Source organism: Sinohyriopsis cumingii, chromosome 3 (genome assembly GCF_028554795.1).
Source record: "Sinohyriopsis cumingii isolate HCF-2022 chromosome 3, ASM2855479v2, whole genome shotgun sequence".
Taxonomy (NCBI): domain Eukaryota; kingdom Metazoa; phylum Mollusca; class Bivalvia; order Unionida; family Unionidae; genus Sinohyriopsis; species Sinohyriopsis cumingii.
The window spans coordinates 79125952-79144432 of record NC_142963.1 but is presented as its reverse complement, the minus strand read 5'-3'; the positions used below and the strand labels follow the sequence as shown (position 1 = coordinate 79144432).

General features: G+C 34.4%; 1 protein-coding gene across 2 annotated transcripts in view; it reads left to right on the top strand.

Annotated features, from left to right (window-relative positions):
- The window catches only part of LOC149803166 (katanin-interacting protein-like), a 225754-nt gene that overhangs the window by 18121 nt on the left and 189152 nt on the right, over positions 1 to 18481 (top strand). For both annotated transcript variants that reach the window (XM_089952787.1, XM_089952785.1), the window contains exons 7-8: positions 10763 to 10948; positions 16582 to 16647. In XM_089952787.1, the coding sequence (XP_089808913.1) occupies positions 10763 to 10948; positions 16582 to 16647 (252 nt within the window). The remainder of the gene's footprint in view (positions 1 to 10762; positions 10949 to 16581; positions 16648 to 18481) is intronic.

The window sequence follows — 18481 nt, the reverse complement described above, 5'->3', positions numbered from 1 at the left end:
GAATGCTTGCATGGACATTCAGTCCAAATACTATCAGACAATTTTGTCATGGTATGGCATTATCAGATAAATATTCAAGTCTGCCATATTCCAGGATGGCTCGTTGTTTTTGTGCCTCATTGTCAAGGAGAGGACTTAAGCACATATTGGTATCTCCATCTTTCCACATTTCACACACACCCTATGGTGTCGCCCAATTATAGATCTTTTTGCAATAAGTTGGAATAACACATTTCCGACCTTCATCTCCCCATTTCCAGACCCAAAAGCATGGGCCTTTGATGCTCCGAATCAGCTGAGAGGGAAGGTGGGCCTGCACCTTCCCCCAATCAATCCTGATACCTGCATGCAAAGGAGATGGATTGTCAGTTATGGAGAGGGTTGCAACAACTAGGAGGTCCTTCACTTTGAAAGCATACTCAAGTACATGGAAGGTTTTTAATGATTGGTCTCACATTAGTGGTGTCACACTACTTTCTGTCTCCATTCTTTAGCTGGCCAACTTCTTTCTTATTTTTGTTGAAGCCAAGAAGTTAGCCCTATTCCATGTTTGAGCCCCAATGATCTACATCTGTTAATCAGCTATCATATAAGACAATGCTTTCTTATGACGCTTGCCTGAGCATGCATAGTCAGTGAGCTACATATTCTCTGTGGACCTGAACTACATGATGTTCTGTCAGTTGCCCTAATGACACATCCTGGGTTGATTGTCAAAAATAGATTGCCGTAACTGGGCATCCAACAAATAATTTTTCATCCCCACTCCTTGAATGATATTGTTGAGAAAGGCAAAGCTTCAAGATTCAGTACACACTCTCATATATTATATGAAGCATACAGAGAAAATCCACAATTGCTAGACCAGGCCTCTCTGCCTCTAAAGTCTGGAAAGCAAGACATATCACAAACACAAGCTGTTTGGTTTAAAGGAGTTATAAAACTAGATACACTAACCTGTCAGGAATAGGTACACCTCATGAAAATCTCAGCTCATGAAATACCTTCAGTTTCAACAAGCCTGGTATTCAAACATAATGTCTCCATTTGAGACATAGTTGAGTCTAGTGGATGGCGTGCCCAGACAACTTTCTCCAGCTTTTATCTGTGACACATAGCCTCACAGAGGAGAGAACTGAATCTTATCAGGCCAGTGGTAGCTGTACAGACAGTAACTACTCTCAGTTTATAACGACACAACCAGGCAATATTGGCCACTTTTGCGGGATTAGCCTGGCAAAAACTTGAATGTGTGAGTGTGTGATTCGGAATTTTAACATAGCTTTAAAAAAATTCTGTCATATCACTATGATGTCTGCAGTGTGGCAGTTTATAGTGATGTCTGTCACTGGGGTATCATGCCACAGACATGCAGCATCATGTCCCACCCAGTATAATTATCCTGGCACCAGGCCAATCAGACCTAGCACTAACCTCTTATTGCTGAGCACATAGCAAGGCAGCTGTGCTATTTTTATACGTCTTTGGTATGATTTGGCTGGGGTTTGAACCTGAGACCTCCCACACCAGAGCGGTCACAAAAACTTGAAAGGTGAGACCAAATTAAGTACAGAATCCCATAAGGATCTCCTCATATGTACTTAGGTCTCCTCACATAACTTAGGTCTCCCATTGTGCTAAACTGACTTTAGGAGAATTCCATCTGCTAGAAGAGCATGCAAGCTCCTTCTGTGTGACACACATAGAGGGAGGATGCTCAGCTTTTTCTTTTCTTCATATTCATCTGAGGTCTTTCTGAAGTGAAGAACTGGTTTAAACAGGATATCAGAAAGAAAGGGAGAAAACCTGTAAGATTTGCTTCCCCATACCTTTATATCTATACATAGACACAAATCATTTTCTCTCATTCCAGGAGGGCTGGATTCAGAGATAGCAAAGAAAGTTATCCTAATGTAATGTGATCAAGAAAGTATTATAGGAGAAATGTAATTTACAAAAAAATTTGCTTTCTTAGAGGGAAAACAAAATTCATTAGTGGGGGAAGATTTCTGTAAAGTCTCTGTCACTACTGATGTTAATTGATGTGTGGGGCCTGGATAGCATTCTGGTTACCCACTGATTTAAACCTTCTCAGTCCCAGGTTCAGTCCCTTGGGTTAGTTTGGACAAGATTTTGTTGACACTCATTCACTGTATGCCAGGATATTTCATATCATTTTACCTCCAAGATCACCACCAGGATGGTAGAGATAGTGGTGGTTTGCTTCTCATCACTTGGTTCACCAGGGTGCTTTTTTTGCATAGATCACATCACACGAACAGCCATACTTTCAATACAAATGCAAAAGTTTAATACAGTTTGGTAGACATGAATGCAAGAGGTAATAAACATTCTTTGACAGCTATTTCAAGAAGGTTTACTATAGATTCACTTGTTCAGGTAATTATATAAAGTGCTGAGGAAGATTCATTTTAGTTCTGAAATTAAATTTCTATGTTGAAAATTTTTTGTATACACTCATCTCAAGAAAATTATCATCATTAATTGTTAAAAGTATATTCCGTGGTAACAGTGTTGCTGTTTTTGTTTATACCATATTCTGTCTATTTGGTCATTAGTTTACATAAATGTAATGAAATTTTTATTTTTTAGAGGATAGAACTACTCAACTTTTAGCTTACTTGGTCAGAGGCCAAGTGAGGTTATGGTATAGCCTGTCCTTACATCAGCAATTGGTTTTGAACACTATAGAGGCATATATCTGACCAGATTTGGTATGTAAGTTTATATCATCAAGATCTCAGATGAGTTTGATTATTTCTGACATTTATATTACTGAGATGATCTTGCATATAATTGAATGAGCTTGTCAGTACGCTAGAGGCTATATATCTAATCAGATTTTGATCAGGTTTGGTCTTGGTTTTTGTTTGGTTTGGTTTGTTGCCTAATGGCACGACAACTCCAGTAGGTCATTTAGCACCAAGGAAATTGGAGTAAAGTACATTGGCCAAAGACATGCCATGGTAGCTGACCCAGGCTGGTCTGATGGTAGGATTCAGACCTGCACTGTTTCTGTTGTGAGTCCAGCATGCTAACCACTGAGTCACTGGCTTCTGATCGGATTTGATGTATAACTGATATCATCATAACTTCATATGCATTCAGTTTTGAGCAACATCGACACATATATTAGTGAAGTGATTATTGGATGAACTTGTCAGCGCTGTAGAGGCCATATTTCTAATCAGAATTTGATTTGATTTGGTTTATATGCTTGATTCGTAGAGATCTTGGAAAGATGAATGGTTTAAGGTGCTTGGAAAGATAAATGATTTAAGGTACTTGGAAAGATGAATGGTTTAAGGTACTTGGAAAGATGAATGGTTTAAGGTGCTTGGAAAGATGAATGGTTTAAGGTGCTTGGAAAGATAAATGATTTAAGGTACTTGGAAAGATGAATGGTTTAAGGTGCTTGGAAAGATAAATGATTTAAGGTGCTTGGAAAGATGAATGGTTTAAGGTGCTTGGAAAGATAAATGATTTAAGGTACTTGGAAAGATGAATGGTTTAAGGTGCTTGGAAAGATAAATGATTTAAGGTACTTGGAAAGATGAATGGTTTAAGGTGCTTGGAAAGATAAATGATTTAAGGTACTTGGAAAGATAAATGATTTAAGGTACTTGGAAAGATGAATGGTTTAAGGTGCTTGGAAAGATAAATGATTTAAGGTACTTGGAAAGATGAATGGTTTAAGGTGCTTGGAAAGATAAATGATTTAAGGTACTTGGAAAGATAAATGATTTAAGGTACTTGGAAAGATGAATGGTTTAAGGTGCTTGGAAAGATAAATGATTTAAGGTGCTTGGAAAGATGAATGGTTTAAGGTGCTTGGAAAGATAAATGATTTAAGGTACTTGGAAAGATAAATGATTTAAGGTACTTGGAAAGATGAATGGTTTAAGGTGCTTGGAAAGATAAATGATTTAAGGTACTTGGAAAGATGAATGGTTTAAGGTACTTGGAAAGATAAATGATTTAAGGTACTTGGAAAGATGAATGGTTTAAGGTGCTTGCCTTTACCTATCAACCACACATCACACCTCTGATCATGTGAGTTTGAGTTTCAGCTTGATCAGCATGGGTATGTGAGAAAGCTGGTTCTTCCCATACCAGTTATGCTGGTGATGTATTGCCTATCATGTACAGAAAAAAATGGCATTAAACCACACAAAACCAAACCAGTCAATAATGAGCAAAATCCATGTATATTAATGAATTGATGTAGCATACAGTTGGCTGAGTTTGTGTACACTAAAGCTATGTTTTTGGTCAGATTTGTTATGTAAGCTTATAACATAATCTTGGATGAATTCAGTTATGTGAAACATGCACTGATATGGATGACATGATTTGCATCTGAGTGGCCAAGCTGGAGGCCATATTTTTTAAAAATTAGATTTTCACCTGATTTTGCATGTAATCTTGTATCATAGTTACCTTGTTTCAGATTGGCTTGGTTTGTGAACACACTTAAGGCCATATTTCAGTCAGAGGTGATTTTTTACAGAGTCAGTAATCCATGCTGACAGATTAACTCCCCTTATAATACCAAGTAAGTGTGTTCTTTAAGGATGGGTCTATGAAGAGTTTCTAAGTTATAAATTATGTCTTTTTATGGAGAAAAAGGAATTCCTAGAATGGGTGATGGTCCTGGAAATTTACATGATATCAACATTAATAGATTATTTAGTAACCATGTGCTTCCAGCTTTTCTTCCCCTCATCAGTTTCAATACATGTGTGAGTTTGTGTTCACAAGCTGATGTATTTAAACAACCAGATGAGCAGTATCAGGAACACTTTTTTATAATTTTGTTAAAATAGAAAGCATCACAAGGCAAGTGAACAATATCCAGACTTTTTTCATTTTCTTTGCAGATGTGGATCTGAATTTATATTACATTTGCAAAGGCAAAGATATTTACTCTTAAGAAACACAATATTGGCAGACATTTTATTTTTGTCAGTACAAGTACTGAGGATTGAAGAATAATTTATATAATTATTTGTTCAAGATATGACTGAGTTATTATCTGAACTGGGCACTTAAGAAATAGTATTGAGGTAAATTTTGTTAGGTGTAAGTTTTAATTAATAGATCACATCAAAGATATTACATGAAAGATATTATAAACATTGTCCTTCTAACATGTATCTACATACTAGAAGAGTTGGTTCCCTTTGTCTCTGATAATAATTATTTTTTCTCATAGTTAAAATGTCACTACTATTTAGGCAAATTGTTTCTTTAGTGAAATATTCCTGTTGGTACTATGTTGAAACTGTTTAGAAACATATATGATGTTTTTCATATCGTTCACTTCTACACATATAGTCTCATTCTAGTTACATGATTGATCTTGTTGCAAGTTATTTTTTCTCGACAGCATTTGTTGAGACCCGTAAATACATGATCATCAGTACATGTACTTTTCTACAGCCATCTTACAGGTCATCCCTTACAAGTGATGTTTTCTGTAGCAGTGACAGTGAGAACAGTTTGGATGGACATTCTTTGGTATTTCTGCATTTGGTTCCTGAAATGTTGCATGTTGCATTAGTGTAGTTGTATTTGTTTTGATGCAGCCCTATAGGTGTTTTGTTCATACTGTCTCAGAACTTGGTGAATGGTTAAATAAATGTAAGATAGAGTAAAAGGTGATGCATTTCCTAGTGACTTACTATGACTGTAAAGAAGAATGCTTGATATGTTTTATATTTATCAAAGAATGCAGTAATAAAGATTAAAAGTATCTTCAATTTTTCTTGCACTTTTGGAATGGCCTTTGCACACTTAAACCTTTTATAAGCAGATGGCTCAAAGAGGGAGAAAAAAATGGCTTCTTAAAACAGGTGGCTGCTTAACATATTTTTGTTTCTTCTAAAATGTTGTGTTAGGGACTTCACAAATATGTCCATTTAAGACAGGTGGTTGCTTAATGACATTACCATTAAGGCGTATTTGGCAAAACAGACATCATCATTTCTATTGTATTTCATAATATTCACTAAAGTACTCAGAATTATATTAGTCCATTATAAAACTTTAAGTCACAAATATTTGACCAGTGAAAAGGCTGATCTGTACAATTTAAGTTTGATTTCCCTCAGTCTGGAGTAACATTTACCATTAAAAATTGACATTTGTTTTATAGCTTATTGTCCGGGTTTCATCTTCATCAAAAGTACATCAGATAATTCTGGATATATGTTCACAAAGTCTCAAAAATTCTTTTAGATGTTTTTTATACAGACTGCATTAAGTCATTATCTATCATTTAGTTATGATTAGGAGATATATTCATTCTCCTAATAAAAATGTGCTCTATCTTATGGACATTAATTGTCCATACCACTCCCTCGGTTGCAGTTAACACTGAATATGTTAATTTTGCAGCATACCCAATACACTTCTTAGACTTTGCCAAATCACACAAAATATATACAGAAATTATCATATAGTATTTTGTACCTGCATTTTTGTGATAAGACCAATCAGTTTCTGTAATGGGTATCAGACTAGGCAAGTTACACTGTGCTAAACCCAGAGGATAAGTAGTTGGTTTGAATAGACATTTGATAAGTCATTGAATAAAAGCCTTTTAAAGAGAAAAGTTTATACTTTATGGGATACAGGTGGTGTAAGAGAGTGAGTTCCCTGACTTGGTGGGGTTAACATCAAGCACATGGGAGAATTAAGGCAAACTGATTATGTTTTGCTGCTTTTTTTCTTCCCCACATCTCTGACTCAAGAATCAAGTGGCAACCAGTTACCTAACATGTAGAATGGCAGCTAAACACACCCTCCACCAAAATGTACATCATAAGCTAATACAAATTAAAAAAATCTTTAAAATTTTTTTAAAATCCTAAACATACATCTCTTTGACAGAATTGGACAAAATTTGATGGAGAGAATTCTTGCAGTTGCAAGTTATATTAAGTCTTTTAAGTTGGACATGTTGATGCTAGTGCATTATCAATTACATCCAATATCCCCATTACTTTTAAAATAAAGAAAAGCCTTCGATGACTTCACAAAATTGGTCAAATAGCATCCTTGTAACATGACCTTGTATGTTTGTACAAGTGATACTGATCTGCCTTCAATGCTAAATTTAGCAAAAAAATACTTTAACAAATTGCAAAAGAAAAGTTTAATAAGATTGGACCAAACTTGACAAAAAGCATTCTGGCATCATAGCCTTGTAAATGTATACAGATTTGGACCAAACTTGACAAAAAGCATTCTGGCATCATAGCCTTGTAAATGTATACAGATTTGGACCAAACTTGACAAAAAGCATTCTGGCATCATAGCCTTGTAAATGTATACAGATTTGGACCAAACTTGACAAAAAGCATTCTGGCATCATAGCCTTGTAAATGTATACAGATTTGGACCAAACTTGACAAAAAGCATTCTGGCATCATAGCCTTGCAAATGTATACAGATTTGGACCAAACTTGACAAAAAGCATTCTGGCATCATAGCCTTGCAAATGTATACAGATTTGGACCAAACTTGACAAAAAGCATTCTGGCATCATAGCCTTGTAAATGTATACAGATTTGGACCAAACTTGACAAAAAGCATTCTGGCATCATAGCCTTGTAAATGTATACAGATTTGGACCAAACTTGACAAAAAGCATTCTGGCATCATAGCCTTGTAAATGTATACAAATGATGCAAATCTGCTATCAAATACAGCCACCCTTACTAATGTAGAATAAAGGTTTCAACAAAGCTGTCTTTCAGAATTTTTATGAAATTGGACAGCTTTCTGCTAACAAATATGACTTGGACACATTGTATCTTTTGTGCATGAGCCTGATAGTAGTCAGCCAAGCAATCTTAGACCCACTTGGTGCTCTTCTTCCTTGTTTATATTTTTTTAGACCTGGAGATTTCCACCTGGAACATCCAGAGATAGCATTAATAACGAAAATCTTATGAAATTAGTGATTATTTGACCTGCAGAAAATGCAGTTTATAATAAATATTTTGATGTACCACTTAAAAAGAATTTTTTAAAAAACAAAATGATTTCCATTGTCCTGTCTGTAATTTTTTCCATTATTTTTAATCTCTTCATGTAAAAAAGAATGTGTGTTGCAAATTATCAGATGTTTCAAAGTATTGTTGAGGCCTTATGGTCATCTAATCCACTTTTATAATAGAATCACCGTTACTGTACCATTAATCAGATTGTAACAGAATCACCATTACTGTACCATTAATCAAATTGTAACAGAATCACCATTACTGTACCATTAATCAAATTGTAACAGAATCACCATTACTGTACCATTAATCAAATTGTAACAGAATCACCCTTACTGTACCATTAATCAAATTGTAACAGAATCACCATTACTGTACCATTAATCAAATTGTAACAGAATCACCATTACTGTACCATTAATCAAATTTGAGAAGTTTTTAGCCCTTGTTAAATTTAAACTTTATTGTTTTTCCAGAACAATAAATTCTTGGGAGTTACATAAATTACATTGTATGTTCATTCAGTGTCACATGATATGTGCAAGGTTAACGATGACTTAATTTGAAAGTCTTCGTTATTGTTTTAGAAGTGCTTTTACAACAAATTCAGCTGCAACATCTTGGGCCTTTATGTGAGCGAAAAAATCTCTTATCTGTAATGTGTGGATTATAATGTTCAAATTTGATTCCTTGGTCATTTACACAGATAACCACATTCATAATATATTAGGCCTTTCCTACTAAAGCAAAGAATATGTCACTTGCACAAAGGTGTCAGCTAAGTTTTAGTCAAATGATTCAACCAGTTCAGTTTGATGATTCATTAATTACACTTGAGATGCTTTCCTATTGGTGAGTAGACCTAGTATGTTTCAAGTAGAGAAAAATGATGAAATGTGTATTCAATAATTACACTATAGAAATTTTACAAATTGAACTGTAATTGTGATCTGAATTTATGAATTGAATCATTGGTAGTTAATTTGTAAGTTAATCCTAAACTCTGTATTTTTATATCTTGTTTTGTTTGTTAATACCACAAAAAATGAAAATCTATAAGGGCTTAAATATAATTTGAAGACTGTGCTTAATGCCATTTGCAAGTCATTCTGAGACAAAATTATATACTTTACTTCCATTTTGGGATAGAACTAACATTATGTATAATGAGGTGTTTTTGTCATTCGGCTTTATTTCAATGTAACTGAAGTTTACTTTATTGTGCTCTAAATAGGTTTCTTTATAGATTTATGATAATCAATTCATGAAGTGCACTGTCAGTAAAACATGTATACCCTGTACTAGTGTTGTACAGTCTGTAGATTTATGATAAACAATTCATGAAGTGCAATGTCAGTAAAACATGTATCCCCTGTACTAGTGTTGTACAGTCTGGATAACAAGTACATGCCTGAAAATAGGGTGTATTGCATATGTGGAAAATAAGCATATATATGCCTTAGAGTATTTTGTAGTAATATAATAATAATATGATTGAAAAATGTGATACAGTGTACATCAGAATTAGATGATCATTGATTCTAATTATTTGCATGTAACTTTTTGTCTCTTATGACTTGATTTTGTACTGAAGGTCGCATCGCTTGCATAGTGAGAAAAATTGGGCCGTTAGGACATACAGATTATTATATTACCTTTGTCCATCCAGTAATTTAGGTCAGGTGCTTTTGGGTGAGATTTTTAGGTAATTTAGTGGCACAGTGCATTCTCTAAACACATTTATATTTATTCTTTAAGAATTTATTAGGTGGAGGATTATTTAAGTAAGATTAATGACTGTTCATATGTCAGTTCATATGCTAGATAAATTACTTAATTGGGTTTCAATGGTACTTTGAAGGCTATACCATGCTGAAGCAAACAAGGTGTACTGCTGATGACACATAATGGTAACCAGTCTGGGCTGATTTTGATGTTGGGAATCAAACCCGCATCCTTCTGGTCATGAGTCTATTTCTGTAACACTAAACTACATGATCTCTGCTTAACTTGGAAAGAGTTGGAAACCTTGATCACATTTTGCAGTTATGAATAAAAATCTTTGATCATGTTCCTGTAAATCTTTTACCCTTGAAGGCCTCATAGTGCTGTATTGTTTTGTAATGTTGTGTACACTTTCAATTAATTAATGTTGTGTGCATGCAGATATTAAGTTATATAAACTTATTATAATTTTGGCTGGTTTTTGAGTATTGTTTCTTAATAAAATTACAAAAATAGTAATGCTTTTTATGGATAGATGTTTACTAATATATATAGAGGGTATAAACATGATACCATTCTTATTAGCTTAATCAAGATACTAAAAAGAAAAAGAAAAGGGTGTTCTTTCTGTAAGGACTTGGTAGAACTAAATGTTATTAAGAGCTGGCTCATTTGATAGGGAGTGGGACTTGTAATCCAATAATTGCTGGTTCAGTATCCATATGGCCAGTATAGTTTGACTGCATCTGTTTGTCTTTGGGAAAATCACTTAGCTGCCATTTCTTGACATGATATAATCAGTAAAGTGCAGAAAGTGCCATTAAAATCAAACCAAGCAAACAATTAATGGCTTTTCTTATTAGATATAAACTGTGTCAACCATTGCAGAGTTACTGATGAAGCAGTAGAACAAGTATGAATTGTGCGTGTGGCATTTATTACATATTATATGAGTCATGGTTGATATTTTAGTGTAAAATTTAAGCCAAATGTTCTTGTTACAAAAGGTATCCAAAAGTTACAACAGTGATGAAGATGACATGGAAATAGATGCCTCCAGATTTACAGGAAAGTCCTCTCCCAAGAAGCCTGGAGGTGAAAGAAAAAGACAAGAATCCAGGGAAAACCTTAATAATGACGAAGACGAAGATAGAATTTCAGAAAAACTTTTTCTGACAATATCAGACTTAAAGGTAAATATTTGTATTTATTGTAATTTTTTAGAAACGTAAGTATTATTCTGTCAGTTAGAAACATCACAATATCTTGCTATATAAGTTATTTTAAGAATTGTTTTTGGTTTTTCCTAAATTGTTTTCAGTTTTAACACACATCAGCTAATTCATTTGTCTGCATTAGGTTGCTCCAGTTAGGTATGTTTGCACAAACAAAATTAATAAAATGACACATATGAAGTAGATCCAAAACATGTAACAGTAATGCTCCATGAGAGACTTGCAGAAAATTTGAGTGTTATGGAAGTAAAGAACTAACTTGAAACTTAAATACTTGAAATGGTACATGCATTATGCAACATCAATAATGGGAACTGATTTGCTGCCTTAGGTGGTGCTATACAGCTTCGCATTTTCCATAGGGTTAAGATTTTAAAGAAAAGGAATTTCCTCGGCTTTCCTCACTGGTTATACTGGCTATTTAAAAAAGACCTTGTATATCTTAGGTATAATTGAAAGAACCTTTAATTCCCTTTATTTTGATGTATGATTGATGGGTGTACTATGGGTTATAGAGTATACAGCTTGGCCTTACTTCAAATGTGAACCTTTCAAAAAAGTGCTAGCTCTACTTGGTCTTTTTCACTTCCTGAACTTCAGAGGTAAATTGTATAAAAAAGAGCCGATAACTTTTTTCACATTTTATATATCTGGTAATTCATTCATTGCACTTTCAGAAGCTGGTATTGTCTAGTCTGGCAAAATTCATTTTCCCTATTTTAATAGCTGCTATGTATAGTGTACTTTAGCTGATTTTTTTTAACACAAGGGAGCAGTCATTTTAGTTAGCAGTGTGCTTAAATCACGTAAAATTTCCAATAGTACAATATCCAAAGAAATATCATCCACATTACATTACTGTAGCATATAGGTATGCCAACATTCTCTCCACTGTGCATGTTTTAAATGCAAACTACTTCACCTTACATACGTCACTCTCTCTAAAGTACATATTAATTGGTGAGCGCCCCCTTAGGTTCACAAATTAGTAGGGGTCAGGGATCACACAGTTGGGGTCAGGTTTGCACCTATTTATATTTCTTTACAGTTTTATCAGTAAAATTGTAATTCTTCTCAACTGGTAATATCCCATAATAAAATGGCAGTCCTCCCTCTCCACACAGATCTAAATAGAGAAGCCGGTACAGCAGTTGAAATAAAGTTCTTTCAGGTTTCTTCTACACTTTATTGGAAATAGGCATTAGATTCATGCTACTGTTTCAGCTTGGTTAAATGCAATCTTTGGTAAAAACATAAATTGCCACTTCGATAATTATTTCCATTTTCAGACTATATACAAAAGACATAGTTGTTAATTTCAGGTATGTTTTTGTTATATTTATGATATTGAATAAATATTGATAGAACAGTAAAACAGAGCAGATAATATCTGTACAAATAAAATAATTGCAGTGTTTCCCTTTACGCACATTTGTGCATCAGGGATGCACGCTGGAGAAAATTGACGCACACATTTTGTTGCCATGCGTTTTTTTTTACGCAAGGGATTCGCATAATGAGATCAGGATTTATTTAATATTAAATGCGTTGGACGAAGGGTGGCATCGTGTATACTTCAAGCATAGGCATTGACTGGTTCCTCGCTTTGTTTACTCCATGTGTTGGGCTCCTCTATTCCTATAGCGGAGTGGAACATAGGGAACATACGAAATAAGGAACCAGACTAGCATAGGCAATGTTATGACAGAGTAGCTTCCCCTAATCTCGCGAGCTCTCATGCGATTTCCATTGAGCTCAGTAAGATGTCATCATGATGTTTAACCTCAATGCTTGTTGGACTAGAAAGTGATCTCCAGATTAAAACGTCGTGCACTAAAAATCATTAGCGAAGAAAGTGAAAGAAGCAGAACACAAAAGTAACTGTGGATCTAACTGTAATGAAAAATGGAGAAAATAATTCCCTTGATTGGAATACGGCACATCCATTATGACTACCGGTGTGACTTCTGATAGTGTGATTGCGAAGACTGCAAAAGTGAATAATCCTTTCGTGACAGAATTTAAGAATTTTAACAAATCTGCCCTCGTTTGCACCAAGATATCTGGAGAACACATTATAACCCAAGACATGCTTTCACAACAAAGAAATCAGTAAACTTGCCGAGACAAATGCGTTTATCTGGATTACAGTCAAGGGGTCATTGCAGATTTTGTTGGTTTTTAACTTTGCTGCAATAAAAAAAAAGACCTGAAAGTTCAAGTGTAGCTTATTTGAAACAAGATAAATCATTAGCCTCCTTGATTTTTGGATAAATTTGTTCTAGATGAAGTACAATGAAACCGATGATAGTACACATTTTATGACAGGCAGTGAAGTGACTGCATTCAGTTAAAAAGATTTATTAGGCTTTTTGTATTGGCTTGTATGTAATATGTTGGTCTATAATATTGCTTCAAAAAGATAATGAGACTGTTAAAAGTACGATTTTAAAAAAAAATGAACTAATAAAATTATTCTTTGAATGGACAATGCATTTGTTTGTTAATTGTGCATGTTGGTTTATTTGTATATTAAGAGAGAGAGAGAGAGAGTATGTTGTGCAAGTTGCAATATCCTACTTTAAGCTGAAAAAGTACGAGTCGGATGAAAAAATTTCAGTATATTTTTGACCCCCACATTTTTTATTGGACCCCCAGTTCTGACATCAAGGGGTTTTTTTTACCCTCAGTTTTACATCCCTGGGGGATACACTGATAATTGTAAGGAATGATTTTGATTGAATATTCTGAAATCAACATGTGTGACACAAATCCTAAAACAAGATAGTTTATATTACTCCAAACAGTGTTAATTTCTGGCACTTCTTTACTATGAATTTTTTTTCTCCAAGGTACATACTGTTATTTTTCTAGACCAAATTCCATGTACTACAAGTTCTTGGAGTACTTAAAACAACCTTTAAGCAGGGCCATCCATATCCCCCCTTTAAAAAAATCCCATAGATGTGTATTGCAATGTACATTTCTTACCATAACAAAACTGTTTTGTGATATGGATCCGTTTACCTCAAGTATTTACTCAAAAAAGGAATTAGACCTAGACCAGGACAGCTAATTTGAAGATCTGAAAGAATCTTCATTTTTTGCAGTGATTGATCCAAGGCCAGTGGCCATGCCTAATTCATTTCTTTATATTTATTGATGTAATATTTGCTATTGTACTTGACATGCCAGAATGAGACTAATTACAGGGTTGTGTATCAGATAATATGGCAGGTAGTGATAAGTAGTGACAGCATCAATTTCATCAAGAAATTAAGTGAAAATTATAAAATTGCTGGCAGATCTGGTTTTTGGGGTTTGTTTGTTAAAGAAAGGAAGTTATTCAACGGTTGTACTTTGCAACTTTTGCAATTTTTCAAACTGGAAAAGTCAGCATTTTTCACTCTGCATTTTTGTACCATGTGGTATATATCCCTCATGAAGACATTGTAAAAATAGCAAGGTTTATGGTTGCATTATAAATGAAAAAAATACCTATGCCTGGAATATTTAGACTTTGATACTTATTATTTAATGTGGCAAAATGAAAAGCAAAGTTATCTTTCTGGTTATTGAATTTTATTGAGATACATGGTTCCAAGCAAGTCTTTTGGTTAAACTTAGGCAAGGACATACCCTGCCACTTGGTATTAAACCTTAGTAGAATTTACAATCAGTGAAGTGAGCTTGACAAGTAATTAAAAACAAACAATTTTTCAAGGCATGTGGCAAATGATGTAATGTTTATAAAGATAAAATAATTGCATCGGAAGAAGGCAATGGGATGCTCTAATGAGGGAAAAGAAGCACAGTTTCAGATAGAGGGGGAGGGCACCCTTCTCTTTCAGACTGGAACACTCATCTTTGATCATTTCTAGAGCGGCAGGGCACCCTTCTCTTTCAGACTGGAACACTCATCTTTGATCATGTCAAGAGGGGCAGGGCACCCTTCTCTTTCAGACTGGTACACTCATCTTTGATCATGTCACACTTTTTATTTCGGTATAGATGTAATTTCCTCAGAATTTTTGTATATGGGGGAACTCTTGCTATGGCATTTTGTGAGGGATTTTCAAATTTTAAAGTGGCCAGTTTTTACAAGATAATCATTTGAATAGACCAATAAAGTTTCAAAAAATATGTGTGATTATTAACTTTGAATCAATAAAGATAAAACAGTTGTTTATCCACCATATAAGCACATTGGCAACAATCATATGTTATGACAGTTGTATTATGTCCTTTGAATTAAAACCACATTTAATAGCAGAGACATTTTCATTGATAACTATAAACTAGATTTTCACTATTTACTGTCTTAATAAGTGTGTTTAGCAGAGCAGTTTTAAACATTGGGACACTGAAAGCATCTCTCTGCTCAGATGCAAAAGAGCAGTTTAGTGCTCAAATTTGACACTGGTCTGAGACTTAGAAGCTTACTTGATCAATATGAGCAGTTAATGTTAATGAATATTTAAGATTCTATTAGGCTATTAGCAACTCTTCTTTGTCAGGATTTCACATTCTTTTCTTTTTTAAGCAAGATTTATAAAATATATCAGGAATTTGTGCAAACAAGTGTTCTGCTAACAAGGGAGTCTAGAATAAAGATTTAATAATTTTGATTATGTTTTTTATGCTTATCTTAAGTTAGACTTAATATATTATGGCATTGTCTCAATATTTGGCTGACTGTTACCATTTGATTATACAAGTTATAACTTTGTCATGGTTGGAAAGATTTTTATGAAGTTTTGCCCAAGCATATATTGTGACTAGAGAGTATTGTACATAGCATGGTCGTTCCCCCCAACTCAAGGTCAAAGTTAGGGCAGTGGAAAATGTAATCTATGACTTGTATTCTTGTCTGCCTCATAACCTTTGAACCACTTATATATATATATATATATATATATACACACACACACACACACACACACACACACACAGTATGTCTTGTGTTATGGCCATGCACCCTACCACCAAAATAATACAACTCATGCTTGTCTGGGGTGTGGCTTTGGAACCACATGGGATATTTTTATTAAACTATACAGTTATGTCATAATTAGACCTTTGGGTAAAGGTTGTGTGAAAGGAAAATAAAAATATGTGACCTCTATCCATGTATATGTATGACTTTTGAATGAATGAAGATATTTTAATAACAGTTTAGCCTATTACATATCTTGACTTAAAAGTGTCCCTGAATGCTCAGTGAGATTCTTCCTCAAGGTTGATGCCACAACCAAGGATAATTTAAGTCATTGCCCCATTTCCAAATCCAGGCTGTTACTTTTTAACCCCAAATAGATAATTTGATGGAACTTTACCTAACTCCACTCCTAATCATGCACTAGTCAAGTTCCTGGATCAAAGGTCAAGGTCACCAAAATGCATAGTCCACTTATTTTATGCCCATGGCCAGTAACATTTAAGTTATTTTTTTTTTAAATACATAACAGTTATAGTTTAAGAGAATGCAATTGTTTGAATTTTGTAATCCATGGTTGTTAATTCAGATAAAACATTTAATGTCTATTTGTGATAGAAATTCACTCATATTGCTTGCTCTTTTTTCCCCCCAGAAATTAAGACAAAGCTTAGAAATGAACAGCAGCATTAAACAGAGTATGGCCAAAGAAGTCAGTTCAGTAAGTACATTTTTGACTTGTATACCTCATGCACTTGTTATATGGTTTTTATTACCACCTTATTTTAATGTCAGATATCCTCAGTCATCCAGTTGTTTGTAATTATGCATATAGTAGACAACATCAGGTGATCATAGCTTTGGCTGTCCTGTTATCCTTGGGATGAGGTCAATGGTCAGATGTAGACAAATTAAAATAACATGGCTTTTCATCTCACTGGTATGTAATACATGGGAGATGTAACTAATGTTGTCCCCCTGGTATGTAATACATAGGAGATATAATTAATGCTGTCCCACTGGTATGTTGTATATGAGGGATATAACTAATGTTGTCCCACTGGTATGTAATACATGGGAGATATAACTAATGCTGTCCCACTGGTATGTAATACATGGGGGATACAACTAATTCTGTCCCACTGGTATGTAATACATGGTGGGATACAACTATTGCTATCCCACTGGTATGTAATACATGGGAGATATAACTATTGCTATCCCACTGGTATGTCATACATGAGGGACTCAACTATTGCTGTCCCTCTGATATGTAATGCATGGGGATACAACTATTGCTATCCCTCTGGTATGTAATACATGGGGGATATAACTATTGCTATCCCTCTGGTATGTAATACATGGGGGATATAACTATTGCTATCCCTCTGGCATGTAATACATGGGGATACAACTATTGCTATCCCTCTGGTATGTAATACATGGGGGATTATGATATAACTATTGCTATCCCTCTGGTATGTAATACATGGGGGATATAACTGTTGCTATCCCACTGGTGTGTAATACATGGGGGATACAACTATTGCTATCCCTCTGGTATGTAATACATGGGGGATATAACTATTGCTATCCCTCTGGTATGTAATACATGGGGGATATAACTATTGCTATCCCACTGGTATGTAATACATGGGGGATATAACTATTGCTGTCCCACTGGTATGTTATATATGAGGGATATAATAGCTATTGCAGTCCCACTAGTTGTTTAATTAATTTTTGGCAAATATTGCATTCTGATTAGTTAGGTTACTAAATTTACAAAAGTATTATTCATTAAAATAAATACAATGATTTAAAATTAGCAGGTCATTGGTTCTTGACAATATTATGTACTGACTAAGTTCATTGGCCTCTTGGCTGAACATGGTATATTGCAGATACTGAGTTCATAAAAAATATAACCAGGACATTGATTTAATGATAGCAACTCATTGATTCTTGATAATGTTATGGCATGGCAGGGTATGTGTCAGTCAGCTATGTCATAACAAACATTCCAACGAACTGATGCCCAATCGAATCACCTAGCTAGCTGTAAATGTTGACCTAATTGGATTAAGTAAAGTTCTGTGATTGGCAAAGAGTTTGTCCGAATGAGTGGGTCAGCTGGTTTGACTGGATTTTAAATCTGTATAACTTAGAACTTTTGCATCCACTTTTAAAACAGTTTCCACAACTTACTGAATTTTTGTCCGTTAATCACCATGATATTTTTTCTGGTACAAAAACATTGATTTTAAATAATCAGCTATGGTGATTAGTGGGCAGAGCATTCTCCTGTAATCTGACAAGTCAGCTATGCCAGAATTTAAGAAATTTGCAGATTTAATGGCAATAAAATATTATGATTTATAATTATCTCTTTCATGTACAATTTATGGTATAGAGATTCAATTTTGGCCTAAGATAACACAAATTCTTACAAAATCAAGCCAAGTCTTTGCTTATTATCTGTGTGGTCAGCTGTTTTTAAATATCAGATTTATTGTTAGCTACCTAAATAAAAAAATATTGTTTATGTTTGAAAA